The sequence below is a fragment of the Prinia subflava genome, chromosome 15 (assembly GCF_021018805.1).
Source record: "Prinia subflava isolate CZ2003 ecotype Zambia chromosome 15, Cam_Psub_1.2, whole genome shotgun sequence".
In the NCBI taxonomy this organism is placed as follows: Eukaryota; Metazoa; Chordata; class Aves; order Passeriformes; family Cisticolidae; genus Prinia; species Prinia subflava.
The window spans coordinates 746,291-774,198 of record NC_086261.1 but is presented as its reverse complement, the minus strand read 5'-3'; the positions used below and the strand labels follow the sequence as shown (position 1 = coordinate 774,198).

Below are 27,908 nucleotides of genomic sequence, written 5' to 3'. Positions count from 1 at the left end.
CACCACAATACAAAAAAAAGAAGAAACCATTTTATTGATGTTGTAATACGGGAGAGATTTAGAAAAAACATACCTAGAACTCCCTGGATAAGGAAACACAGTATCAAAATAGGCCAGTTAGTACAACAAAACAAATCCTCTCCAATAAGTTTCAAGTAATGCAATCATAAAAGAATTTGGCTAAAAAGTAACTCTTTACTCTGAGATGTTTTCTGTAATAGTCCTCTAAGAAACTAAAGGAAAGCAGCAGCAGATCTGTTTTACTACAGACACGTATTTAGTAAATATATTAAGGGTATTTCTATATAAAAACTGCCCTGCACATCCATCACTGTCTGGAGCCTCCACGTGGCCTCTTCAACCCTGCAAGACTCTGCCCAAAAAGGGAGAAAAAAGGGAGATAAACACAACTCTGCTGTAAAAAAAGGAGCCCAAGGCCTGGGGAGGGGGCAGCTGGGGGAGCCCAAACAACACAAGGCAGGGAACTCTGACTTCAGCCCTCATTTTTCAGGGATGTGGAGGGGAAGTTTGGCTTTTCTGCATCTCGAAGCCACATTCCCCCTTGGTGGTTATCAGCAAAGGCTTTTAAAATGTAGACTGAGGTCAGCACTCACTGGTGCTCAATTTAAACAGCCCCATTCGTTAACAGGCTCATTTTTCAGAGACTTCCCTTGAACATTAACAAATTTCATGTTTTTTTTTTTTAATAAAACTTCTCTGTGGAAACCACCCTTCAGTTAAAAAATGAAGCCTTGTTTCATGGGGAGATTGCAGCAATTAAAAATTCTCCTTTCATTAATCCTCACTACTGCCATCTTCCCCCATAAATCAGATTAAAGCACATCATTTACAGCTCAGGCTTTACAAGCACTGAGCTGGTGGTTGAAAATGCAGTACCTGAGCTGCTCAGTGAGTGCTCATCCCACCCTGATGAGGAATGAAACCCTGAGCAGCAGGACCGTGGCACTGGGACCCAGCTGCCCCCAGCCCAGGCCACTCCAGCCCCTCTTGCAGCCTGCAGAGTCGGGATTGAGGCACTCAGGAACAGTTTGGGGGAGGGAGTGTTAGTGTTTGGATGGGAAACCTGATTTTCTGAAGTCTTGTAGAAGCAAAGGCACTAAATCTTAAGCTTAGACATTAAATAAAGGCTGTAACTTGGCCAGCCAAGTTACAAGAGACACTGAAACTCCTTCCTGTGTGTGTCACAGCACATCCTGCTCAGCCAGTGGGACAAATGAGCCACTTTCTCCTAATCATGAAGGGACATGCACAGCTACAACACTCAGCCACACTCCTGTGCACCGTTTATTTTTAACCATCCCATGAGAGTTCAAGTTCAAGGATCAACTGGAGCTCCTGCATACAGGTCCTGCTTTAATAAGTGGTCAATCAGACATTACAATAATTGAACCTCTATGTCATCATTTTGACAGTTTTAAAAGATGTTCTGTACCTTTTGTCCATCTCATGAAAAAAGTGTCAGGCCTGAAATGCTGTAGCCCTGGTTTAGTGTTTTATGAGAAGAAAATGCTCCAGCTCTGAGAGGAGTTTGGTGTAGGGAGGCTGCGACTGGAGCCTGATCAGCAGCACCAATTCCACACCCACACGGAGCCCTGGGAGGGCCCCACGGGCGCTGCACCCTCAGCACACCAGGCCCTGCCTCATGCGGAGGATCTGCAGCAGGGCAGCCTGAACATCTTCATCCATGTGACCCTGGGGAGCAAACACGGGTCACAGGCACTGCCAGCCCTGCCAGGGACACTGCCAGCCCTGCCAGGGACACTGCCAGCCCTGCCAGGGACACTGCCAGCCCTGCCAGGGACACTGCCAGCCCCTCTGGGCACCCCCAGCCCTGCCAGGGACACTGCCAGCCCTGCCAGGGACACTGCCAGCACTTCTGGGCACCCCCAGCCCTGCCAGGGACACTGCCAGCACTTCTGGGCACCCCCAGCCCTGCCAGGGACAATGCCAGCCCTGCCAGGGACACTGCCAGCCCCTCTGGGCACCCCCAGCCCTGCCAGGGACACTGCCAGAGCTCCCACAGGCACTGCCAGCCCTGCCAGGGACACTGCCAGCCCCTCTGGGCACCCTCCAGAGCTCCCAGGGACCCTGCCAGCCCCTCTGGGCACCCCCCAGCCCCTCTGGGCACCCCCCAGCCCTGCCAGGGACACTGCCAACCCCTCTGGGCACCCCCAGCCCCTCTGGACACCCCCCAGCCCCCCTGGGCACCCCCCAGCCCCCAGCCCGGGGCAGGCACAGCTCACCTGCACGGCGCTGAGCAGGTGAGTGCGGTACACCGACACCACCTCCTGGTGCTGCCTCTTGGCGTCCTACGAGACACAACAGGGACAGCAGGGGAAGAAATCACCCTCACAGCCTCTGCTCCTGCCCCTCCCAGCCCCGGGCACTTGGGTGTGGGCACTGCCAGAGCGACCACAGCTGAATGTCCAGGCTGAAGTTTCACCCCCTTCACTGCTGTCTTGCTGGCAGTCTCAGAGCCAGCCAGGAGCTGAGACCACAGAATCACAGAATTTCCTGAGCTGGAAAGGCCCAGCAGAGCCCAGCTCCTGGCCCTGCACACTTGTTTCACCACCAGCATCAGTTATTTGGTTAAAACCACCCCCTTTTAGAACACTTTGCCTTGTAAGAACTAACCCTGCAAATACTCTAAAAAATGTATTTATGAATCTGAGCAGGACTAGGAGAACTCACTTTGCTCAGACACAGCTTTAATAATGAACTTTCCTGAAGCCACAGGGGCCACAGAAGAGTGCACAAAGCCCCAGCATTCAGGACGTGTCCCCTGCTCTGTGTGACAAACACACCCAGGGCTTGCGGGCAAAGGAACACAACTGCAGGCCACAAAGAAATTACCACCTCACCCTTCCAAGGTGAGAAAAAATACATGGTTGTAAGAAATGACTGAGCCTCCACTCGGAAATGGTCTTGGCAGGATTAGAGCAGAGGATCCCATAAGCACAAACTCTCCTACTTTGCTCATATCCTTTTCATCTGGAAAAGCTGCCAAGTGTTGCGACTCAAACTGAAGAGGGAAGCAGAAAAAAATTGACAGAGAGGCAACAACTGAGGGCAAAACCCCCAAGGAAATAATGGATAGTGCACTTGTGAAGTGTGAGGCTGCAGTCCCAGCCCTGCTCCAGCAGGCACATCCAGATTTCCCTGTTTACACAAGGAATTAAGCAATGCTACTGCACGTCAGACAACACCTTGTGTGAGCACTTACAGCCAGCTGCTGCTGGAGTGTTTTCACTTGGCTCTGGAGCAGTTCCACCTGCTGGTTGTGCCTCTTGGAGGGGATCCCAGTGGTGTATGTCAGCTGGGACAAGCCGTTGAGAGCCTGCTTTAACCGCTCCACGTCGTTCAGCAGCTCTGTTATCTTTAAAAAAAAACCACAGAAAACCCCATTTAAGGATATCTCACTGCAGACTGTTCTTTAACACTCTTTCAAGCCTGATGAAGCCCAGCAAGCACTGCAGGGTCTGTCCCAGCTGGCTGAGAGAGGATTTCACTCTCCTGACATGCTGGTTCCCCTGGCACTGGGGTGTGCCAGGCACAGACCCCGCAGTCAGCAGTGACATGAGGGACTGAAAAAAGGGAGGATTTCAGGATATTCCAGGTCTAACTTCTTGGAAGAACAGTGAACCTTCAAGAAGGCAAATCAGAGATACCCAACAAACACAGCTCCAGTGGAAGAGGAGCTGATATCCCCAGAAGTCTGAAGCTTTAACAGAATTTAAATACTACACAATGGCCAGACCACATAAGGGACTAGAAAAACTTTGCATAATGTAGAATCAGGACTTTGAGCTGCTTTGGGCCAACCCAAAGTGGTGCTGGAACACCTCAGGAGCTGCAGCCCCGTCCCCAAGCTGAGCTGAGAGCATCGGGAGCACCAACCCCAGACCTCACCTTGTTGTCCTTGGCTTCCACCTGCTTGGCAGACTCCTGGATCCTCTTCTGCAGGTCAATAATGGTTGTCAGGGACTTGTCACACCTCTCCTTCTGGTCCTTGATCTCCTGCTCGATGCTGCAGCTCCGCAGCTGCAGCAGCTCCTTCTCGTCCTTGAGGGACAGCTCGCTCCTCCTGGCCTGCACAGCCTCCTCGCAGGCCTGCTCGTACTTGTGGCTCATGCTGGCCAGGTGGCCAGCCATGCTGCTCACCTGGGCCTCCAGGGCACTCTTCATGGAGCTGTACTCTGCCACGGCCACCACCTCCTGGCTCTGCAGCTCTGCCAAGGCCTGCTGGCTCAGCTGCAGCTCCGCCTGCAGCCGCAGCACGTCCTCGCTCTTGGCTTGGCTTTCTGCCTCCTTTTCCTTCAGGCTGGACTTGAGGGCCGTGATCTCTCCCTGCAGCAGCTCCCTCAGCTGGGTGTGTTCCACCAGAGGCACCGAGGAGCCCTTCAGCTCCGCCAGCTCCTGCTGCAGCTCCCCGACCCGCAGCGCTTCCCGGTCATAGCGCTGCTCCTGCCTGCTCAGGGCTTCCTGCAGCTCCTCCACAGTGCGGCCCAGAGCCTCCCTCAGCGCCTCCACGTGCTCTGCCGGGAGCTGCTGCGGCAGGGGCTGCTCCTGCTGCCCCTCCTGGCCCGTGGATCTCCTCAGCAGAGCCCTCAGCTGCTGGTTGAGCTCCTGCATGCCGCTGGCGCACAGCCGCTCCAGCTCGTGGGACCTCTCTGCCAGGACGTAGTTCTGCTGCAGGTCGTTCTGGATGGACAGGACCCCACCCCGGAGCCTCTCGTTCTCCTCTCTGCACCTCTGCGCCTCCTCCTGGCTCTCTCTGCACCTCTGCTCCTGTTCCTGCAGCTGTGCCCGCAGTGCCTTCACCGTGGCTTCGAAGCTCTGCTCCCTGTCCTTGAAGGAGGCCACCGGGGCGTACTTGGACTTGATGCACTCCTGAATTGTGTCCAGCTCCTTCTTCTGGGCTTCAATTTCTGTGTGCAGCTGTAAGATTTCATCTTGCCCCCTCTTGTGCTCAGCCCTAATGGCAGCATTGCTCTCCTCCAGCTCTTGCACACTTTTATTTAAAGTATTTACCATGGTTTCATGATCTTTTAAACTTATGTACTCCGTTTTCAATTGGTTCTCTAAGAGCTTCACCTTACTTTTTAAAGCTCCATTTTCTTCGTTTACCCTCAGGAACTCTTGCTTTATCTCTCCAATTTTGCCCTTCAGATCTGACAGCTCCCCATTGGTCTTCTCCAGGGTGCTGTTGAGGACAGTTTTAACCTCCTCGTGCGTGGTGGCCAGCACGTACTGATCCCTCAGGGTCTCCCTCAAGCCTGTGTTCTCACTCACCAGTTTGGCCACTCTTGCTTGCTCCTCCTCGTATTTCTTCTGAAGCTCACCAAGCTGCTTTTCAAGCTCAATCCCATTAGATTTTAAAGCTTCCACCTCTTTCTTGTGCTGCTCTGGAGACAGGTACACAGCTTGGAAGTGGCTGATGTTCTCACTTAAGTCATTCTTCTCTGCCAGCAACTTTTCAGCTTCTGCTTTGCTTTCATTGTACTTCTTTGTTATTTCAAAAAGCTTTTTTGTCAGGTCACCCACAGCCAGATCGTTTGTTTTCTTCAACTCCTCATGAATTTTTAAAGGCACATTCTGGCTTTTAATTTCAGTTTTTAGCATTTGGACTTGCTGCTTCAGCACCTTGTTATCAGCCTGCAATCTTTCAAGTTCCTTCTGCAGAGCCTCGTTCTTCTGTGATAGCTCAGAAATCGCCTTCCCCAGCTCCTCTTTCCTCTGCTCAAACCCACTCCTCATCTGCTCGTGCTCCTCTGGCCTCACACGCTGTGCCAGCTGAGCTCTCTGACTCTCAGCCTCCCTCTGTAAATGCACAACCTCTGCCTGCAGCTTCTCCCGCTCCCCCTCCACCTCTGCTAACCTCCTTGCCTTCTCATTCACCTCGTTTGACAGCGAACTCTTCATGTTCTCAAACTCCTGTGCGCTCACAGCCTGGGCCAGTTTGGCCGCTGTCTCTCTGAGCTGCCCTTCCAACTCCGTGACATCCCTGCCCCTTTCATCTCTCTCCATCTCCAACTTCACAAGCTCCTTCTGCAACCTCTTGTTCTCCTCTGTCAGCCTCCCCTCGTCCCTCTGGAACTCTGCCACCAGCAATTCGTTCTGCCTGATGTGGTTCCTCAGTTTCCCCACCTCGGCAGAGGCCCCCTCGTACTTGGCCTTCATCTCCTGGAGCTGCTCGCGGAGCTCCTCTGCCGCCCTGGCGCTGCCCGCGGCCGCCTCGCTGCTCAGCTGCTCCTTCAGGGCCAGGAAGTGGCTCTGCATCTGCTTCACCTTGCCCTCGGAATCAAACATCCTCTTCTGGACGTCCCTCAGGGCCTGCTCCAGCTGCCGGACCTGGCCGTCGGCCTCGGCCTTGCAGCGCTGGCACTCTGCGGCCAGCGCCGCGCCCTCGGCGGCCTTCATGGCCAGCTCCCTCTGCAGCCGGCCGACCTCGTCCCTGGCTGCCCCCAGGCTGCCCCTCAGGCTCTCCAGCTCCTTCCTCAAAGCCTCCTTCTCCGAGCTGGGGGACTGGGCAGGCACCGACAGCTCCAGGGGCCTCAGCAGAGACCTGGACTGAAGGGAAATGGGCACAAAAAATAAAAGGTCACAGCCCTGACAGGTCACCTACACGTGTTTATCACTTATTAAATAATAGGGGAACTGCCATTATTCATTATTATACGTCTAAAATCCAGTTCATCCGAGCATAACTTGTACAAGAGATTTATTTATTCTTTTTTTCACACTAAGTTATTCTTGCCCCTATTAGAGAACAGGTATTTTAGCTTTTAACAGCAAAAATCGTGAATCTAGATCTACATTACTGCTTCCAGTCATGGAAAGGTTTGGGTTGGAAGAGATCTTAAAGCCCATCCAGTCCCACCCCTGCCCAAAAGGGCAGGGACACCTCCCACTGCCCCAGGCTGCTCCAAGCCCTGCCCAACCCGGCCTTGGACATTCCAGGGATCCAGGGGCAGCCACAGCTGCTCTGGGAATTCCATCCCAGCCCATCCCCACCTTCCCAGGGAACAATTCCTTCCCCATATCCCATCAAAACCTAGAGGGGGAGGTATAATGCATTCATTCCACTTCCCTTGCTCTGCATTCATATTTAATCACTCATCTTCTAGAACAAATTTAATTTATTAACATATTGCTCCCATCCCTCACGTGTGTGAAAATAATTTTATAAGGAATCAGAGCAGAGAATGCCATGGTTAGCAGACCCTTCTTGCTGAGAAGACTGAGGAATGCAGTCATTTGGAATTCTGGAAGGGTTTGGCTTGGAAGGGACCTTAAGGATCATCTCATTCCACCCCAAGGGTCTGCTGGACCTTGTTTATACCCAAATTGTTGTTTTAAAAGGCTGACAGCTATCAAGCAGAATTGTCAGGGAATTATCACCTAGCAGGCAGGAAAATGAAATCTTCAAATATTAACTGAATTTAGATTAGAAAACTATGAGGGAGACAAATCCCCAGTTTACAGAGTGACTGTGAACCACGTTTAGAGAGCTCAGGACAGAGCCAGCAGCTGCCAGCAGTCACAGCCCTGTCACAGACAGGACTCTAGAGGGCACCCACAGTTAAAAACAAACATGGGAAAGCAAGAGTTCCTCAGACCTGTGTGTTCAGAGGCAATGCTCAACAAACACACATTTATGTGCATGTTTGGCTTTCCCAGCACGACTATCTCAGTTCTTCCAGTGGTAAAATATTTATTACCTGGGATTCCACTGCAAATGCTTGGCCTTGTTTAAGCAATAAATCTTCTTTTCCTGGATTTACAAAGCAAACAGTGTTTAGGCTCTGGTTAAAAACAGTAACACAATCACAAGAACACTGATTTTCCTGCCGAGCTTTACTCTGGTCACTGGGGTCACGCCAGGCTGAAGGCTGGTGTTTAAGTACTTGTTATTAAAACAACTTCTACTTAATTAATCCCCACGGGAAGCCTGGCCAAAGTCCTGCTAAGGAGAAGTGGTTTGCCAGGCTGGGTTCTGGCCCTGCAGAAGGGTCAGAGCTGGCAGCGTGCCCAGCTCATGTCTGCACGTGACCACAGCAGGGAAAGCATCCCCTGCACTCCACAGCCACCACTCCTCCTGCCAGGCAGCCAAACACTCAGAATATCCTTTAATCTGTCAAGAGCCCTTGTGTTACACAAGTGCAAGGCAGGGCTGGACGCAGGACACTCCAGCTCCTGGAAAGGGATTCGTTCTCACTCCACTGGGAACTCAGGTTGTGTGCTGGGAGCCAAAGCCGCTGCCCTGCCCCGGCTGCTGCCCTGCAGCCCCGACACTGCCACAGCTGCTGCCCTGTGGCCCTGGAACTGCCACGGCTGCTGCCCTGCAGCCCTGGAACTGCCACGGCTGCTGCCCTGCAGCCCTGGAACTGCCACGGCTGCTGCCCTGCAGCCCTGCCACTGCCACGGCCGCTGCCCCTCGGCCAGGCAGGGGCACTGCCTGGCTGGGAAGGACGGGAAGTGCAGCTCCATGGGAGCATGGACCCTGCCCAGCTCGTTTTTCGTGTCAGCAGAGGACACAACAGAGTCCCCGGGGACATTTCCCTGGGCCAGGCACTCCTGGGGATCCATCAGTGGGGCCCTGGCAGCCCCCACAAACACAGCTCCGCTCGAGGGGCTCGGGGCTGGACACCAGGCCTGGCTGCAGGTCAGACCAGCAATGGGCAGAGATCACCCAAACCCCTTTTATCCCTGTATTCTAACACTCCATCACACACAGCAAGCTCTGACAATTAACTGTACTTACTGCTTCCACAGTTACCTCCAGACCCCGCAGAGTCACCCTAAAATCAAAGGGCAAGAAAAAAAGCGAAGCTGAAAACTCATTTCAAATTTCTGCTCTGTGTTAAAGTAGGGGTGAAGGGGCAGGGAAAGCTTTTACAATGAGATAACCATTCAACACTTTCAGCAATTTAAAATGCTGAAGTACTTCCTGCTGCAAATATCAATTGCTATATCCCATTTCAAATTACTCAACATACTTCATAATACTTGAGTTTAGCTTTGAGAGCTTCAATAGTCCTTAAACTTTCTTCCTGCTGCTTTTCCTTGGTAGTCAGGATTTTCTTCAACTCATCTTTCTGAAAGAGAAGGAGTGCCACATAGCCAAAGCCACAAGAATGGACAGGCTTGTAAAACCTCAAGTAACTTTTTAAGGAGCTTAGACAGAACTTCAACCAAGATCAGCACCCAAAGAATCCACAACTTTTCACTTCTGGAGCTCTTCTTCAAGACTGCTCCTCTACAGGAGGAGTCTTGAAGAATGAGTTGAGAACAGGCATCAGCATAAGCTGCTGCTGTTTAATGAATTCACATTTGTTAGTCTTGCACTACAGAAAGTCACTGCAGAGATGCTTAATATTATCAGTGTGCTGAATATCCTAAGTGTGCTTTGAAGGAGCCAAGGGAATGGTAATTATTTGTGGTAACAGAAATGCTGTGGAGCTGCATAAAGTGATCCAGAGCAGCTGATACCTCATTTGGCATTTTTAGGTGGCTTTTAAGTAACATATTTAAGAGTGCAGAGGAAATAAAAGAGCGAGTTGCTTCCCCTACTCCCCAGTCCTGTTGCACCTGTGCAGGTGACACATCCTACCTCATTCTCAAGATCATCTGCAAACATTTGCTCCTGCAAAAATGACAAAAAAATCCCCCCCAAATCATTTTCTCAATCATGTTTAAGGGGCTCACATGGAGTTCATCAGCTGACAAATCCACCCCAGTTTCTAATGCTCCCCTTCCAATTTCCATCCAGCTTTTCAGAAGAGGTTTGCTGATTTGGGGAAAGGACTATGAAGAAGTTTGTTTTATAAAGGCAATGCTTAAAACAGGAGTTCAGACAAGCCAGCGACTGCACTAAGAAATATTCTTTCTATCCACGGGCTACATTTGGCAGAAGCTGCATAAATGTACCTCTACAAAAATACAGTAAAGAAACAGCCTCCACAAAGAAAAAAAAAAAAATCCTCTTTATATTTTCTTTCTACTGGTCACACTTAGACCTCCAAAAAGAGGGGTTTTTTTTAAAATCAACATTAAAAATTTAGGTGAGAAACTTCTGTTGAAAATCTTTGGCTTTGTTTTCTTGCCAATTGAAGATTTTTTTTTTCCCCTCTGTGCTTCCACTTCCAGTAACAGCTGGAAAATCAGCTGATGGCAAAGCCCTGCCACACACCACCTACATTTACTGGAGAGATGAAGTTCAGCAAATTCCAAATTCCAGGCTCAGCTGCCCTGGGAGGCAGAGCCCCAAATGCACTGCTCCAGTTCTGGGTGTCAGGGAAGCAACACTGCCTCAGTCCCCTCAATTCCAGTGCAGCTACAGCACCTCAGGCTTTTCCAGCAGAAAATGGGGGACACACATCGCAGTAATTCCCAGGAAAGAATGGACACACATCCTAATTCCATGTGCTCTCCTGGCAGCACCAGTGGGTGTCCCACATTTCCAGCCAGGTGTCCCAAGCCCTGCTTTACCTCACTGAGCTGCAGCTGCAAGCCACTGATCCTGTCCAGCAGCACCCTCTGCTCCTCCTGCACTTCTCTCATCCGATCCTTCAGCTCTTGGTTTTCCAACTCCAAGTCCTTAAAAGTAAAATGTGAAATTAGAAAATAAAAATAGATAAAGGCCTCCCCACACTAAACACACACACACTGGGAAAGGTGAAGACTCTGAACCAACAGATTTAACAGCTGCTGAGGACTCCAAGCCCTGCCCAGCCCTTTGAAAACAGCAAGGACATGGGAATGAGAGGGGAAAATTAATGCTGGTTAGTAGAACAATCATGACACAGATTATTTTTAGTGTGACACAAACATACATCTCTTGAGGATGTTAAAAAATGAAATCTTCCTCACTTGTGACTGATTTTACTGCAGAGGCAGACGGTTAAGAGGTAGGAAAGGTTAAGACAGGGACACTTCCAACTACCTATTACCCAAAAAAGTGCAGTTCTTTTCCAGAAAAAGTCTACAGCTCATCTGCATAATTGCCACACTCCACATCACGCAATTAGGTTTTAAGTAAACAGCAATACATGACCTTTGTGGATGGGATCATTAGTGCTCACTTGAGCAGCTCAGCTCGTCTTCAGTGCCTGTGGCTCATTATCCCTGTGGGAACCCACGGGATCCTCCCCACCCACCTGAGTGCTGGGCTCCTTCTGGAACACTCTGAGCTCCTCCTGTGCTCCGTAGCCCCGGCCCCACTTCTGGGACACGCTGGAGACCTGTCAGGGCAGCAGAGAACATTCCTTGATCCCATCCCAGGCTCCCCAGCTCCCACTGGGGCAGGGCCACCCCAGCCCACAGAGGTGATCCCCTCCCCACACCTCAGTGACAACAGCCTCACCAGTACCTTCTGCTCAGCCTGCCCTCTCCTCATGCTGTCTCTTCCTGAAAAAGCACCAAAAAGCAGAAGTTACAAAAGGCATTTCATTTAGATTTGTGCCACAACGGGACACATTCAGCTAATTCTGTCCCCCTTCCACCCTGGGAGGACTTTTCAAAAATAGCTCACCACACCCCCAATTAATCAAACACGGAAACATCCACAAGCTTTTCTATAAAATAAAGGTCATTTATTTCTGCAAAATAAAGGCTATTTCTATAAATAAGGGTAAATAACTCCTATGATCAATACTGTTAAGCCCTGGAGGCATCAGAGCCTGCAACCCCCTTAAAAGCTTTGTTAAAACCACACAACCCCAAAAGCTCTTTCCCCTCCCAAACAGGCAGTTTGTGGTCAAAGGACCACAGCTGCCCTCCAGAACAGCTCCTGGAGACACAGGGACACAACTGCACCCAAGGGAAGGTGTTGTAGGTTCCTCCTACCTCTGCTGGAGTCCTCAACAGCCGCTTTTATTAGAGCCAAAATGTCAATATTGTCCCCAATCCTGGCATAGTAAGCACAGTCATGCCCAAGGCCATCAGTCAAAGACACATCTGCACCATTCCTGAGCAGCACCTCCACGGCATCCTTGCAGCCATATTCACATCCCAGCATCAGGGCAGTCCTGGGGACAGAGACAGCGCTGAGAGGAGCAGGGACCCCACAGAGACAGCGCTGAGAGGGGCAGGGACCCCACAGAGACAGCGCTGAGAGGAGCAGGGACCCACAGAGACGGGGCTGAGAGGAGCAGGGACCCCACAGAGACAGCGCTGAGAGGAGCAGGGACCCACAGAGACGGGGCTGAGAGGGGCAGGGACCCCACAGAGACAGCGCTGAGAGGAGCAGGGACCCACAGAGACGGGGCTGAGAGGAGCAGGGACCCCACAGAGACGGGGCTGAGAGGAGCAGGGACCCCACAGAGACGGGGCTGAGAGGAGCAGGGACCCCACAGAGACGGGGCTGAGAGGGGCAGGGACCCCACAGAGACGGGGCTGAGAGGGGCAGGGACCCCACAGAGACGGGGCTGAGAGGAGCAGGGACCCCACAGCGCATCGTGCACAACCCGGTACATCCATGTCTGATCACTGGAACTGGAACTCCTGCCAAGGCACCTTCCCTCCGTCCACAGAGGAAGCAGCTTTCAAAAGCCACTCAGGCAATGTTTAAATATTTGTGAAAAGCAAACAAACCCACCATAATGACAGCATTTCCATGAAACCAGCACAGACTGCTGCCTTTGAAAGTCACCCAGTGTTTGGAGAACCCCCATGACTTTGGTTTCCTCTACCAGATACAAATCTCAACAGACACAACAAACACCAGGCGAGGAGTTTAGACAGGGTTTGGAGAGGGGGGGTGCCTGGGAGCCCTGGCAGTGCTTCCCCAAACTCTTCCCAACTGCAGGACGTGCGGTGTGAGCAGCCAGGCTTTGTCCCACGGCAGCCCCATGTCACGGAGGAATTCTCCAAGAAATAACTGGCAAAAGCAGCAGCTCCAAACAGAACTCCCCTCCCCTGACTCAGGAACAAACAGCTCGAGGTCCCTTGGGAGCTCCAATGGACTCAGGACTTCCTGCCAGAGCACCACTTTTACCCATTGTGCACACTGACCCCAAAGGCTGCTTTGGACCTTCAAACAACCAAGCAGAGGTTGAAGAACAAGCCTGGGAACATTTTGGATGCAAGAAGGAGCACGAAAAAGGCCAGGTTGATCTGCGGTGTTGAATTAGCAGATCCACTTCTGTACCCAACCCCAGGTTCTCTTCCCCCAGACCTGGCACATTTCTTGTGCCATTGGGCAGCTTTACCACACAGACCAGCAGAAGTCCAGGATGCCCTGCAGGGGCTGCAGGCACAGAGGAGTCCCACACTCACCTGCTCTGCTTGTCCCTGGCACAGAGGAGCACAGGAGTCCCACACTCACTGCTCTGCCTGTCCCTGGCACAGAGGAGCCCCACACTCACCTGCTCTGCCTGTCCCTGGCACAGAGAAGTCCCACACTCACCTGCTCTGCCTGTCCCTGGCACAGAGGAGCAGAGGAGTCCCACACTCACCTGCTCTGCCTGTCCCTGGCACAGAGGAGTCCCACACTCACCTGCTCTGCTTGTCCCTGGCACAGAGGAGCACAGGAGTCCCACACTCACCTGCTCTGCTTGTCCCTGGCACAGAGGAGCACAGGAGTCCCACACTCACCTGCTCTGCTTGTCCCTGGCGTTGACGTCGGCGCCCCTGTCTATGAGCAGCTGGCAGAGCGCGGGGCGGCACATCTGGGTGGCCAGCACCAGCGGTGTCCTGCCGTCCTGGGGACACAGGGGACAGCCTGAGGGCAGGGGCAGCAGCACAGGGAGCCCAGCAGGGCCTGTGCAGGATGAGGAGGAGGAGGAGGAGAAGGGCAGCCCCTTACCCCGTCCTTGGAGTTGACGGCGGCGCCGTGGTCGCAGAGCAGCTGGATGCTGGCAGAGCAGTCGGACATGGCTGGGGAGAGAGCAGGGAGTTGAGCTGGGCTCACACCGAGAGCAGGGAGGGCAGGCTGTGCTGGCAGAGCAGCCCGGGCAGGCTCCAGGCACAGCCCTGGAGTATATCTGTGTATCTGTCTCACCGAAATGCCCCCAGCTGAGTTAAAGCCTGCCAGGGCTGCAGGGCTCAGCTCTCACACCACCCAAGGCACCCCAAAGAAATCCAACGCTCCTGTGCCAGACACTGCGGCGTAAGGAGGGTGAGAAAACCCGGGGTAAAGGAGTCTTAACCTATTCTCAGCACTCCCCTAAAACTCTGCACATGATACTCGAAGATTTTACTCCTTTTCACTGAATTTCAGACCTCCACAAGACTGTTCAGTTCATTATTGAGGAAAAATGTCAAGACAATATAAAACACTCTCTCTTACTGAAGTCACCAAAATTAAAAGAGAAGAATTCAGCCCATCTGGAAATAAATCCACTAATTAATCTTCATTTGCATACAGTTTCAGCAAAGCAAACCCCTTCACCTGCATCATGAAGAGCAGTTCTTCCCTGGAGATCCACGTTCTCTGTTGGACAACTGTACTGTTAAAATAAATAATCCCAGTTATCAATCTGAATCCAGCCTGCATTTACAGCATTAGGTGTTTTGAGGTTTGAATTAAAGCAACAAAATATTATTTAAGTAAAAAAGATGCAACTTTGGAGCTACAAAAATAGTGACAGACATGAAAGAAAGAGCTCTGGGTCTCTGCACTTTAGGGCTCTAAACATACATAGTGTCAAACTAATTGAAGGCTGTGCACAGAAACTGCACAGTTTATTAGACTTTTCACAGATTATAGGTCATTTACATCTGCACAGAGACATGCATCAAATGAAAGTTTAAAAGAACCCATTAAAAATAATAATAAAAAAATCAAATACCCTGACCAGGAATAAAGGAAGAAAAAATAAACATTACACAAACCTAAGACAACCCTCCAACACTGTTTCATTAATGAGAGTTTGTGGCTTTAAATGCCCAGCTTTTGAAGCAAACACTATTCTGGAGCAGGCAGTGTTACTGCTCCTAAACAGGGAACAGCAGTCTTTAAAAGGACACCCAGCCCCATTTTCTTCAAGAACCACAAACTACAACTTGATCTGATAGTCTATGAAAAGATTAAAAAAAAGAGTATATTTTCTTTGTTTTAGCCCTCTTTCAGTCCCAACCTGGTATTTAACATGAAAAAGTCTTTTCCTCATGTCTCTTCTTTTTAAAAAGCAATCTGACTGGTTAAGAAAGAAATCACATATCCCAGTTTTGAATCAGTGCATTTAAAGCCACCTTTTCCCCCAATATAAGAGCTGTGAGAGACAAGCTGTATTTTCAGTACCTGCAAGAGCTTCTGCAAGCACAAGGCATGGCCATACTTTGCAGCCAAGTGCAGGGCGTTTCTGCCTGAAAACAGAGAACAGCAGCTCAGGGTTGGGGCTCAGGGAATTTCTGATGAATATTCCCAGCATTTTAGGGACACCAGTCCCTGTGTGCCAGTCCCCACTGGTCTGTCTGTGCTGTGACATCTCACTTTGTTACAGCCTTTTCCTGTTCCAGTGAATCTTCAATCAAGGATGAGAGTTCACTCGTGAAATTAATCTCAAAATATTGCATCTGACTGCACACAGGATTGAATAAATAAACTCTCCCAGTAGAGGAGGAGGCCAAGTTATCTCTGTAAATTTTCTTGTTTTCAGCTTGATATTAAACCTACTAAATTCTGAGGTAACAATCTGGAAATTAGCACCTGTTTTTACCTGTCCCTCCCATAAGACCCTCCCCAAACTCTGCTATCACAGGGAGACCTGGAGGGCACAGATGAACTCTGAGTTCCTGAGGCTCAGCTGGGCACACAATCCCGCTTGAATCCTCACCTCGAGCTCATTTAAAACTGCTCTTATGCTGTTGTTCTCACCAGTGAGTCTGGAGCACACTGTAAACACAATTCCAGCAGCACAAACCCCCCGTCCTTAGGCTCTGCTGCATTCATGAATTCCATGACAGGACACGGCCAGTTTCCTCAAGACCAGCAACAATCACACAAAGAATTTGTATTTTGGCAGCTACAGGAAGCAGGAAGAGCTATCCTGTGGTCCAGTTTAATTCATTCCAGACTGAAACCCAGCTGAGAGCATTTGCAGGCTGCCCTGGGCCTGTGAGGAATCCCACCTGCAGCATCAGTGGCCGTGATATCAACTCCGTGCTGCAGGATGGTGTTCAAGCAGTCCAGGTTCCCCTTTGATGCTACAACATGGAACCTAAAAATAGAGAGAAAAGACCTTGCTCAGGCAAGGTTTGCACAGAAAAATGGCAATATTGGCCAGGAAGGCCAACAGTTGTATAAGGGAGGTGTTACAGGGGCCAGCTCTGGACAGCATCCAAAGTTAAGGGTTCTGCAAACATTACTTCAAGGAACAAGGCTACTTTCTTGAGAAACAATCATTATTTACCTGGATCAGTGAACCAGGTGAAATACCAGTGTGGTTTCAGTTTCTCTTTAATATTCAAACCTGGCAAGAGCAAGTCTTTAAACACTGATCCTCACTTGGAAGTGAAGACTGTGAGACTTTCCCATTCCGGCCAGCTGGAGTCCAGCTTAGCGAAGCTGGATTTAGATGAGGTATTACACAGATTTCTGTACTCCAAAAGGCTTCTGGAGCAGCAGGAATACCATTTTCAGCAGCTCCCAGCACCCTTCCCAGAGCTCTGTCAGTCACTTACGCAGATCTCCCCTCCAGGTCCAGCTTTGTGGGGCTGACGCCCTTCTTGGCCAGGATGGACGAAACCTTCTCGGCATCGCCGCGCTCCGCTGCCTTCATCAGCCTGTCATCGTACTTGTTCCAGTCCGGGTTCAGCTGGGGCACAGCCAGAGAGGTGAGCCTGTGGGGCACTGGGGATCCCCACACTGCAGAGGGGATCACCAAAACCCCCCCTGGCTTACACACACCGCAGAGGGGATCACCAAAACCCACCCTGGCTTACACACAGTGCTGTACCCACACCACAGAGGGGACACACCAAAGCCCCCCTTGGCTTACCCACAGCGCTGTACCCACACCGCAGAGGGGATCACCAAAGCCCACCCTGGCTTACACACACCACAGAGGGGATCACCAAAGCCCACCCTGGCTTACACACACCGCAGAGGGGATCACCAAAGCCCACCCTGGCTTACACACACCACAGAGGGGATCACCAAAGCCCACCCTGGCTTACACACACCGCAGAGGGGATCACCAAAGCCCACCCTGGCTTACACACACCGCAGAGGGGATCACCAAAGCCCACCCTGGCTTACACACACCGCAGAGGGGATCACCAAAGCCCACCCTGGCTTACACACACCGCAGAGGGGATCACCAAAGCCCACCCTGGCTTACACACACCGCAGAGGGGATCACCAAAGCCCACCCTGGCTTACACACACCGCAGAGGGGATCACCAAAGCCCACCCTGGCTTACACACACCGCAGAGGGGATCACCAAAGCCCACCCTGGCTTACACACACCGCAGAGGGGATCACCAAAGCCCACCCTGGCTTACACACACCGCAGAGGGGATCACCAAAACCCACCCTGGCTTACACACAGTGCTGTACCCACACCACAGAGGGGACACACCAAAACCCACCCTGGCTTACCCACACCACAGAGGGGACACACCAAAGCCCACCCTGGCTTACACACAGCTCTTACCCACAGGCTGGAGTTACATGTGCAACAGCTCTGTGACATTGCCATTGATATCACACATCCCAGTTTTGAATCAGTGCATTTAAAGCCACCTTAAAATGGTGTCACTTAACCAGGGACAGCCTGGTTAAGCCACTTTGGTCCTAAAGGAGACCTTTAGGATCAAACTTCCTGGGTTTTCCTCATTGTTTCTGTTTGTCGTTGGTCAGTTTTCATATTCCGACAATGAATGGATGCTCTAAAAATACCCTCCAGGACATGGCTTTTCCTGGCTGGGCCAGACTGTTCACTGGGTCATAAATTAGCTAAGTGTGATATTCCAGGGAAGAACATCTACTGAGCTGCAGAAGAAAGAAATTCAAAGTTGCTAGTTTTGAAATGCCTGCGATTCCCAAAGCACTGCGGAGGGCAGAGAAAGCCCAAGTCAGTTATAAATAGCCTACCACCCATCCAGCCCCAGACAGGCATCACCCCCACTCCTCTCTTGTTTACTGCAAACTTAGAATTTCAGGCCCCAGGCCAAGCCTCCCACCCCAAAATGCAGAGCTTGTTCTCTTCCCTGCCAAGCCATCCCTCTGAAGGGCTCGGGGCTTTTCAGGAAACTGTGGCAGAAACCTCACATCCAAGCTGGACACTGATAACTCCATATTCAAGGAGCCTTTAACAGAAAGGCTTCCAAAGGAGCATCATACTCCAAATAGGAGTATTACATTCAAATCTAACTGTGCACAGCAAAAGAACTGGCTGGTAAGGCTGAGACACAAACAGCCTGCGGGTGCATGAAGTTACTTCTCACTGCGGGTCAGAAATTGCTCACAATATAAAGAACATTAAACCAGGTAGACTTTAAAGCCAGCCCAGGGTTTAAGTAAAAGAGGGTACACAAAAAAGGACAATTCCAAAAATCCACTGCCACCACCTGCATCTGCAGTGATTTGTAAAAGGGAGCTGCACTCATGATCAGAGGAGACAGAGGGGATCCCATCAATCCATACAAATATCTCCAAGAGGATGATTCCACATTGTCCAGTGGTACTGGGACAAGAAGCAATGAATTTCTAGAAACTAAACCACAAGAATTTCCACCCCAGTGTGAGGAAGAACTTCTTTCCATGGAGGAGCAGAGCCCTGGAACAGCTGCCCAGGGAGGGCTGGGCTCTCCCTCTCTCAGACATCCCCACCCACCTGGCCAGGCTCCTGTGCCACCTGCTCCAGGTGACCCTGCCTGTGCAGGGGCTGGCCTGGAGGAGCTCCAGAGGGCCCTGCCAGCCCTAAGGACTACAGGTGATTATCTTTACTCTGCTTTCCCACAATAAACAAGATTACAGTAATCATGAAAGCTTAGCAGCAGCTAACCCAATGCAAGGCTGCTAGAAGTGACAGGAGCAATAAAAATAGAGCACTAATGAAATTAGCACCAGTGCTGCCCGCTGACTCATCAATCAATTAACACATCCATTAGCCTGAAAGCCAAGGCAGCCTGGCCTGAGAAGTCACTGCACTGGTGACATCACCAGTGCCGTGTCCCTCCCCAGCCTGGACAGGCTGCCCTGCAAAGCCACCTCAGGCAAGGCTTTGCTCTTCATGTCACACACCTTAGAGACTGTACACACACAGCATCAAGCTCTGTGCTCCCTGAATTCTCCTGGCACCCTCCCATCCCTGCAGGACACGGATCTCACCCTGGGTGCTCACGCTGGGGTGGGATTGCTGGGTTGTACCTCTGCACCTGAAACCTGCCAGCACAGCTCACCCAAACGGACAGAAAATCCTCCCAATCCTCCCTTTCATTTCAGCAAAGTTCTGATCAACAGAAGCATTACTTTAAAAAACCCCAACACTTCAGTAATTTGTATCCATGGCCTGTGGTGTACTAAGTTTAAAAGGGGATGGAGGGACAGGACACAGGGAATGGCTTCCACTGCCAGAGGACAGGGATGGATGGGAGATTGGGAAGGGATTCCTGGCTGGGAGGGTGGAGAGGGGCTGGCACAGGGTGCCCAGAGCAGCTGTGGCTGCCCTGCATCCCTGGCAGTGCCCAAGGCCAGGCTGGACAGGCTTGGAGCAGCCTGGGACAGTGGGAGGTGTCCCTGCCATGGCAGGGGGTAGAATGGGATAAGCTTTAAGAACCCTTCCAACCCAAACCATCCCATGATTAAATAATTATATATTTAACAAATGCATGCCACACTGAGGGAAAATTCCTCGCAGGAGGAGATGCTAACGAGATACAACACTCACTAATTAAACAGAAGCACTACACCACATTTGCACCATCCAAGCTTTCACATTTTTGCTGTAAATTACTGCCAGGACACAAAAGCTCAGCTAGAGCTCCGAGACCTGCGATACCTACTGTGTCTTTGGCTGCACAAGAGAACCAACAAATCATGCTGAACCCTGGAGCTGCCAGGAGCGCTCAGGTCCTGTCACATCCGCTCACGGCGAGGGACACGGCGAGGGACACGGCGAGGGACACGGCGAGGGACACGGCGAGGGACACGGCGAGGGACACGGCTCCTCCGCTCCATCCCTGGCTTAGCTCGGCTCCCCAAGGGTGCTCTCCCCATCCTCAGCATCCTCTGCAGCCTTCATCCCCCCGGGAACGCCGCGGCCAGTGCCGGGGAGCGCTCGGGGATGCTGTAAACAACCCCAGCCCGATCTATTTTGTGATAAGGCCCTCTCGATAGGCGGGCGATAGAACCATGGCTGCGATACATTCCGGGCGTGCCCGCGCCCTGAGTCACAGCCGGTGTGTGAACTCAGGGCACAGGCACGGCCCCAGACAGAAAAACAGCTTTAAAATAACAAACAGCTCCTGCACCCACCGGGCACCGCACGGGGAAGGTCACGCTCGGCACCACTAATAAAAGCCGAGGACTGAAATACTCCTAGCAGTAATTTTTTCCTGTTCCACCGCGCCACAAAGCTGTAACCAGACTCAGGCTCAGACTTCAGACAGCTACAACTGCGGAGCAGATGGAATGCGTGATCCTATTTTGACAGAAATGTAACCCATTTTAAATTAGAAAACACACATGCCTCTGCTTTAAAAAAAATTCTCCTTTTACAGCACTGAAACCCTTTCTGAATAAAACCTGGTTTCAGCTTACTGCTGCTGCCAGTCTGTCTCCCAACATGTGAAACGAGAGGAGTCACAGAGGCTGTGAAAACATTAAATAGACAGCGCAATGATTAACAGGAGGGAGATGGAGAATCCCCTTTCACAAGTTTTAAATTTAAATGGAGATCTCCCAAGTGCCGTATTTAGAGGAGTAGGTCAACAAGACAAGCAATGCACTGTTTTGTCTGCAGGAGAGAAACCTGGTCTAGAGCCAGGAAAACCACTTACACACCCCCTGGAGGACACACAGCAGAGGCTGCAAATAACCCAATAAATGGATCTTCTCAGCTGAGGATTTCACTCACTCAGATTTGGGCGAATTCTCTTTTTCCCAGTAAGTTCTGAACTATCCCCATCCCCTGTGTGAGCAGCAGCCCTTGCCCCACAGCACCAACATTCCCCAAGGAGTGTTCCAAGACCTCTCTGCAATTAGCATCCATGTGACAAAGCCACTCCAAAAGAGTACAGTGACTGTGTTGTCTTCTGAGCACAACCAGGTCTGTCTCCTCAAGTTAAAAATGGCAATTTTGGTGGGGGGGAATAAAAACACCTCCCAAGTGGCAGCAACAGAAAATCTCCACCTCACCAAAATGTTTGGTGAGGAATGTGGGTAAGACTGTGGCTTGCAGGTGTTGAGTCTTCTCCAGAGCACTCATCCCAAAGGTTTTCCTTGTCTCCACTCTGCCTGCAAACATTCCTCGTGCCTCGTGAGCCCCTTTGTGCTGCAGATCCTCCTGAGACAGCCCTGACCGCAAGATTTGGGATTGCTGAACCACATCCCCCAGCCCTGCCTGGCCCCAGCCAGGCACAGAGCAGCCTCAGGAACAGCCCAGCTGCAAACCCCAGGATTGAACCTTCCCCAGGATTCAGGGTTAGATGTTTGAGCATCCCTGACACCCTCTGCTAAGAAATTGTACAGCTGCAGAGCAAGGAGTGACAGGACAAGGGGCAATGGCCTCCCACAGAAAGAGAGGAGCTTTAGGTAGGTTTGGAGGAAATTCTTCCCTTTGAGGGGGTGAGGCCCTGGCACAGGGTGCCCAGAGCAGCTGTGGCTGCCCCTGGAGCCCTGGCAGTGCCCAAGGCCAGGCTGGACAGGGCTTGGAGCTCCCTGGGATAGTGGAAGGTGTCCCTGCCATGGCAGGGGATGGGACTGGATGAGCTCTAAGGTCACCTAAGCCAGCTCAGAAATACCAAATGCAACTCAAAGCAGCTCCTAAGTGCTTCACAGGGAGCTGGGATAAAGCTGTGAAAGTGAGCCCAGCCCCTGCCACCGCAGAGCCAGGCTGATCCTGTCCCCAGCAGGGACACGGCCCCTGTAATGCCATTAGCGGGTGACATAAGCACCCAGGAGAGCAGAGAGCTCCGGTGACATTGCCAGCACCAGCACAGCACAGCTCACACACCCCCAATGGCCCTTCAGAGAACCCCAGGAGCAGTGGGAAGGGACATTAGAGCCCACCCAGTGCCACCCCTGCCATGGCAGGGACACCTCCCACTGCCGCAGGCTGCTCCAGCCCTGTCCAACCTGGTCTTGGGCACTGCCAGGGATCAGGGGCAGCCACAGCTGCTCTGGGCACCTGTGCCAGGGCCTCACCCCCTCACAGGAAAGAATTTTCTCCCAAAATCCAGTCCAAACCACCTCTTTCAGAGCCAGGGGCAGGCTCACACATCCACCAGCCCCACACTTTGGGTCTCTGCTCTTTCTCCAGAGGGCAGAGTACATTTGTCATCAAAACACGTGTAGAGAGACACACCCTGCCCTCTCAATGGCACAAAGTGACAAATGCTTTTGAAGTACTTTGATTTAAAACTGCTCAGACAGAATGGAAGGGTAAATTAGATTAGAAAACTGGTTTTAAAAAATGTTCCCCAGGTGCAGCTTCCCCTGCAGTGTCAGGGCACTTCACTAAACCCATCTCTGCTGAAGAATTTGGCTTACCTGTGTGAAAAAATACTGGGTTAAGCCCCACTGGGTGAGGGGAAATGGCATTTTACATTTTACAGGCATATCTTACTTCCCAGGATATGTCTGTCTCCACGTGTAAAGGCTTTGGAGTGTCAGACTGCAGGGGTGAGATGTGGGGTTTAGTCTGTGCAAGGGAAAACCAGACACAGCCTGAACACAGGGTTCTTGTTCACCCAGCACCTCCCCACAGGCAGCACTTTGTGTTACCACCTCATTCACCGAAAATCCTTCAGAATAAAAAAGCCATTGAATGCCACAAAGAGGGCAAGGCTCAGCCCAAACTGGGATCAAAACCAGCAGTTCCCCTAGGCCTGCTCTGCTTTGGTATCGTGCTGAAAACACTCCTGTCAAAAACTCCCCTGAACAGCTGTGCTGTGCCTGGTGTTTAAATGTCATCAGGGCAGGTAACAGTGTCCTAAGGAACAGCTTAAAGCAACTCCATCTCCTCAGAATCATTCCTGATTTGACCCTATTCTGAAGGCATTTTCCTCCCAAGTCAGCATATTGATCAAGATCAATTTATTAAGTATCAAGAAACAATTCAAATTGACTTCTAGCTCTGTTACATGTCCAAAAATCCTCTCAAAATCAACAGGTCCCTCGCAGCAGTGCCAGCTTCTCTTTTCCAGGCTGTGCCAGGGCAAAATCCACCAGCACCAGCCCCAAGAGCTCAGAGGCTGCACTGGAAGTGCCAAAGGATTCTGCCTACAACCCCTGCAGGAGACAAAGCCTGCTCAGAGAATTAAAAACAGTCCCAGTTTTGTTCTGAAACAACTTTCTCACGTCTCACAGCCAACACACAGCTCCGGAGCAGTTTATTGATAAAACAGTGCCAGCCTTGAGGCACAGCCTGGCTCGGACAGCAGTGAAAGCCACCAGAGCTGCTGGGGCACTCTGGCACAAAGCAGCGGCTCTGCAGTTCCCAAACTCTGCTCAGGACATCTCAGCTGGGGCCAGACCCACACCAGCAGAGAACATCACACCCTCCACAGCTGGAGAAAGGGGACTCCTGCAGCTCCTGCTGCAGCCTAGCTGCACCCCACAGGTGCCCAGGGGAAATATTTCCCCTTTAAACAGGAGAAGCAGGAGCGGGTCAGAGTCCAGCTGCCGGTGCTGCCAGCGGGAGCAGCACAGCTCCCGCCTCCCCGGGACTTCAGGCACAGCATTAGCTGGAATTTCTGAGCTCTCAGGCAAGGCTCCATTGATTGGTGTGCTTCCATTTATTAAAGCATCAGGAAATATCGGGGGTGATGAAACCTGACGTGACTGTTGCATCCAGCACACAGGGACCAGCCCCAAGCACAGGGGAAGGGAGCAACAAACCCTGGGCAGCCACAGTAAGTGATGAAAACAGGACCAGGCTCAGATGTTCAAGCATGTGCTTGCTGATATTAATATTTAAAAACTGACAAAGTACTCCATAAGTTGCTTCTACACCAAAGGTCATATGAACTCCAAACAGATATGCACAGAGTTTATCTGTGTAATTATGTCTGCAAATCAGCTCAGGATATTGAACTCCCAGGCCCGCACTGAACTTCCACTCTTTTAAATATTTTCAATTGCTACATTCCAAAGTGATAAAGCATTAACACTCCTTTCTCCGGAGCCTGGAAATTACGATGCACCTGTAAACAGGCTGCACCACAAATTGCCCATTGTGTTTCTCCAGCTTCACCCCAAACACCACACAAACAAGCTCTAATTCCAGTTAACTAAATGCAAATGAATCACAAAGAGATTTTTTCCAAGAGCAAACACATTAGCACGCGCCTGAATAAAGCTTCCTGGAACCAAACATGCTCCAAGGAGCAGCCCCAGCCAGGCCAGGAATGACACTGGAATATTACAGAATATTCCAGTGCCTGGCTGCGGGGCCTGAGGATGCCAGGCAAAGTCACCTCAGGGAGGAGGGACGGGACAGAGCTGCTCCAGCAGCAGCAGCAGCACTGGGAGGATTCTGCTGCTGGGTCAGGGCACTGGGAGCAGCCTGACAAACTGCTCTGTGTCCTTGCACAGGGCAGAGTCAGGACACGACACCACACAAGTCCTGCTCGTGTACAAACTCCTGTGTGCCCCCAGCAGCAGGTTCCTCTTCTGTAAATGATCAGGAATCTTCAAAGGGTTTAAATTAGGTTATCAAACACCCATTTTTCACTTCACCCCTTCAGCTACTAACGTGCATTTGACAGCACACTGGGGCTACAAATCACTGCTAACATTTATGCTGCTGCACAGCCAACAAGAAGGCGCTGCTGATGAATTAGCAGATCCCAGCAGCATCCTTCACTGCCAGAACCAAATGGGTCAGCCCAGAAGAGGAGGTGGTACCTGCTCTCTCTGCTGACAGGGCAGGAGCAGATGTTTAGTGGTGTATTGGGTCACCCCACAAAGCTCCACTCCTTTCCCAGAGGAAAACTCCCCCACTTAACAGAGCTGGGCAGCATCCACAGGGAGAGAAGTGTTGACACAACCTTGAACAAGCTCAGCTGTCACTAACTCCAGAGCTTGTTCAGATATTCATTTAATAACCACAGCTCATCATACCAGGGCAAGTGCTCAGGTGTCCCTTTGTTCCTTGCACAATGGTTTCCGCTAATTATACGGCAGGTTTGGTTTCTCTTAATTAAACAAAACCCAGCACCACTTTTCCCAGAGGAGAAAGATTAGTAGGAGTTTTTGCATGGTTTTGTACCTGCCCATTCCCATCTCTCTGCAGGTGACTCCTACCTCCCTGCAGGTGATGCCCACCTCTGTCCCTGCAGGTGCCCCAGGCAGTGCTGGTGGTTCCTGAACCATTCCTGCTGGAAGAACACATCTCCTTATCACAGTCCAGGTCCCCAGCACACATTTATAGTGCCAGGGTGTATTCTGGAATCTCAGAAGCAGTGGGGCAGTGGGAGCTGCTGTGGTCCCAGGGGCATTGAGTACATTAATTAAGATCTTTCTTGTAAATGCTGGTGAATGAGGCACCTCCTCTGACCTTCGTGGGAAGCACACATCCAACTTTCCAGCCTGCCCTCCTGCTAACGCCAGGCATTTGTCTCACCATGCAGAGCATGAACAGGCTGCTCAGATGATTTTCCAAGCACCATCAGCCAGCTGGAGCTGGCAGAACCAGGTAATTCCATCTTCAAGCACAGCCTTCAGGATAACCGTGGAATTGGTAATAACTAACATGGTTTTTACTTTCTGCTGCTTTTTGTGGCTTCCCTCCATCACAAACCAGCAGTAAAGCCATTCCAAACAGATCCCTATTAAAAGGCACATAACTACTACCTTCACCTGGAGAAAAACTTCCAAAAGCAGGCTGGATTGGGTTTCTCTCCACCCCCCAGGAAATAACACTGGGTGGGGAGAGGAGAGAGGGATGAGGTTTCTCAAACAGAGAAACTCCTTTCAAGCAGGATCTCCAAAGCTGCCGCTGGCAGGGCTCCCACCCGCTTCCCCTCCCTCCCAGCAGGAGAACAGAGCCCCTGCTTCATCCCATCCACCCTGCTAACACCCACCCACGGGATGGAGCCGTCCCCCCACAGAGAAGATTAAAAGTTGCTATTTGATGAGACGGTGGAATGATCACATAACCAAACTATGTCATAAACAGGGGAAATAAGTTTACGATGCACAAAAATACCTATTTTTACAGGATCTTGCTGAAAGCAATTTCCCTTCACATATTTTAGGGCAATTTCAGCTCTCAAAGGTATTAAGACTGCTCAAACCTCCTCTGAAGAGAAGTTTTACTAGACGTGAAAAATCTCCATGCCTATTCAAAACCAAACACAGGTGCTGTCAGTCTCTGTTTGAATTTAATTATCGGGCTAATTTGAGGACGACAAACAGCTCGAAAGTACAGGACAGCTAATGAACAGAGAGCAGCGCCAGCCCACACATGACAAATCCTCATAACAGCCTCATGAATCACGGCTGCGCTCCTGGATCCCGGGCCATGGGAGCTGTCATCTGTACCTGGCCCTCCCCGCGGGCTGCTCCGCCAGGTACAGCCCCAGCCCCGGGGCGAACGCGCAGGGGGACTGCAGAGACAGCCAATATCTCAAAGGACAGCTGATCAAAGCCCGTGCCTCACATTCACCGCCCTGTGCCGCTACCCCACGGCAGCGGCGAGCTCAGCGGAGGAGCACAGGGATGCGCTCAGGGAGGATTCCCGGGGAGCAGGCACTGAACAGGCACAATTAAAGATGATTTACCGCGGGAAGCAATTGCCAAACGCGGCTTTCCCCAGTTACCTCCTCCTCTACAAAAGTCATCCGCAGGGATGAATGAAGTAAAAATAAAGACCAGGAAAGCCAGTTGAAGCCAGCCTAAATTTTGGAAGCCGGACAAGAAGGCACACACAACTGCACCATCACAAAGGTGCATTTCCAGCGGTTGTGCCTCCCGCAGCCCCGCATTCCAGACGGGATGATCCGCAACCACAGCTGCGTGCTCGCCGGCCTCGGAGAGCCTTCTGCCCACTCCTGAGCAAACCCTCCTTCCGAACCGCCCCGGGTTTGCCACCTTAAATCCCGGCGCAGAGCCCGCTCCTGCCCTCTCCGCACCGGCCCCGGGGCTCCGCACCGGCCCCGGGCTCTCGGGGAAAAAGGGGTTAATTCGTGCTGGGGCAGCACACAGGCACCGCTCACCCGCTCAGCCCCGCTCCTCCGCCGGACAGCCTTCCCACGGAGCCCGGGCTCTCCCCGCCCGCGGGACCGCGGCTGCCCTCGCTCTCTGCTCCCAGCGAAGTCCCCGTTCCCCGGGGAGCCGGAATCCTCCGTGCTCTGCCCGTCCGGGAGCCGGGACTCCCGAGCTCTGCGCCCGCAAGAGCCGAGACCCTCCGTGCTCCGTCCCTCCAAACGCCGGGATCCCCGTGCTCTGTCCCTCCACGAACCGGGACCCTCGTGCTCTGTCCCTCCACGAACCGGGACCCTCGTGCTCTGCCCCACCCGGGATCGCCCCGTGCTCTCTCCCTCCAGGAGCCGGGATCTCCGCGCTCTGCCCCACCCCGGGAACCCGCGAGGGTCCTGCCCCGGCACCCACCGCGCTGCCCCCGATGACCGCTTCGTGCTTCTTCAGGCGGGACTTGAGGCTCTTCATGGCGCGGCCGCGGGCGGGGGGCGCGCACCGGCCCCGTCGCGCTCCCGCCGCCGCCACGGCCGGGACGCGCCGGGCCTGCCCCGCCCGCCCCCGCCGCAGCCAATC

General features: G+C 51.9%; 1 protein-coding gene across 2 annotated transcripts; it reads right to left on the bottom strand.

Annotated features, from left to right (window-relative positions):
- Positions 1–15: 15 nt before the first annotated feature.
- On the bottom strand, positions 16–27,908 carry UACA (uveal autoantigen with coiled-coil domains and ankyrin repeats). Of its 2 annotated transcripts, none has more exons than XM_063413086.1 (18): positions 27,747–27,908; positions 16,648–16,781; positions 16,096–16,184; positions 15,266–15,330; positions 14,414–14,471; positions 13,829–13,899; positions 13,618–13,724; positions 11,869–12,050; positions 11,393–11,430; positions 11,181–11,264; positions 10,513–10,620; positions 9,021–9,119; positions 8,786–8,822; positions 7,743–7,795; positions 3,931–6,591; positions 3,245–3,397; positions 2,265–2,330; positions 16–1,713 (listed from the first exon to the last, which is right to left on the bottom strand). In XM_063413086.1, exons 1-18 carry the CDS (start codon positions 27,801–27,803, stop codon positions 1,642–1,644), a joined length of 4,134 nt encoding a protein of 1,377 aa, XP_063269156.1. In that variant the 5' UTR covers positions 27,804–27,908; the 3' UTR covers positions 16–1,641. The 2 variants fall into 2 exon arrangements, with proteins under 2 accessions (XP_063269156.1, XP_063269157.1); XM_063413087.1 differs by lacking the exon at positions 27,747–27,908 and adding an exon at positions 19,976–21,113.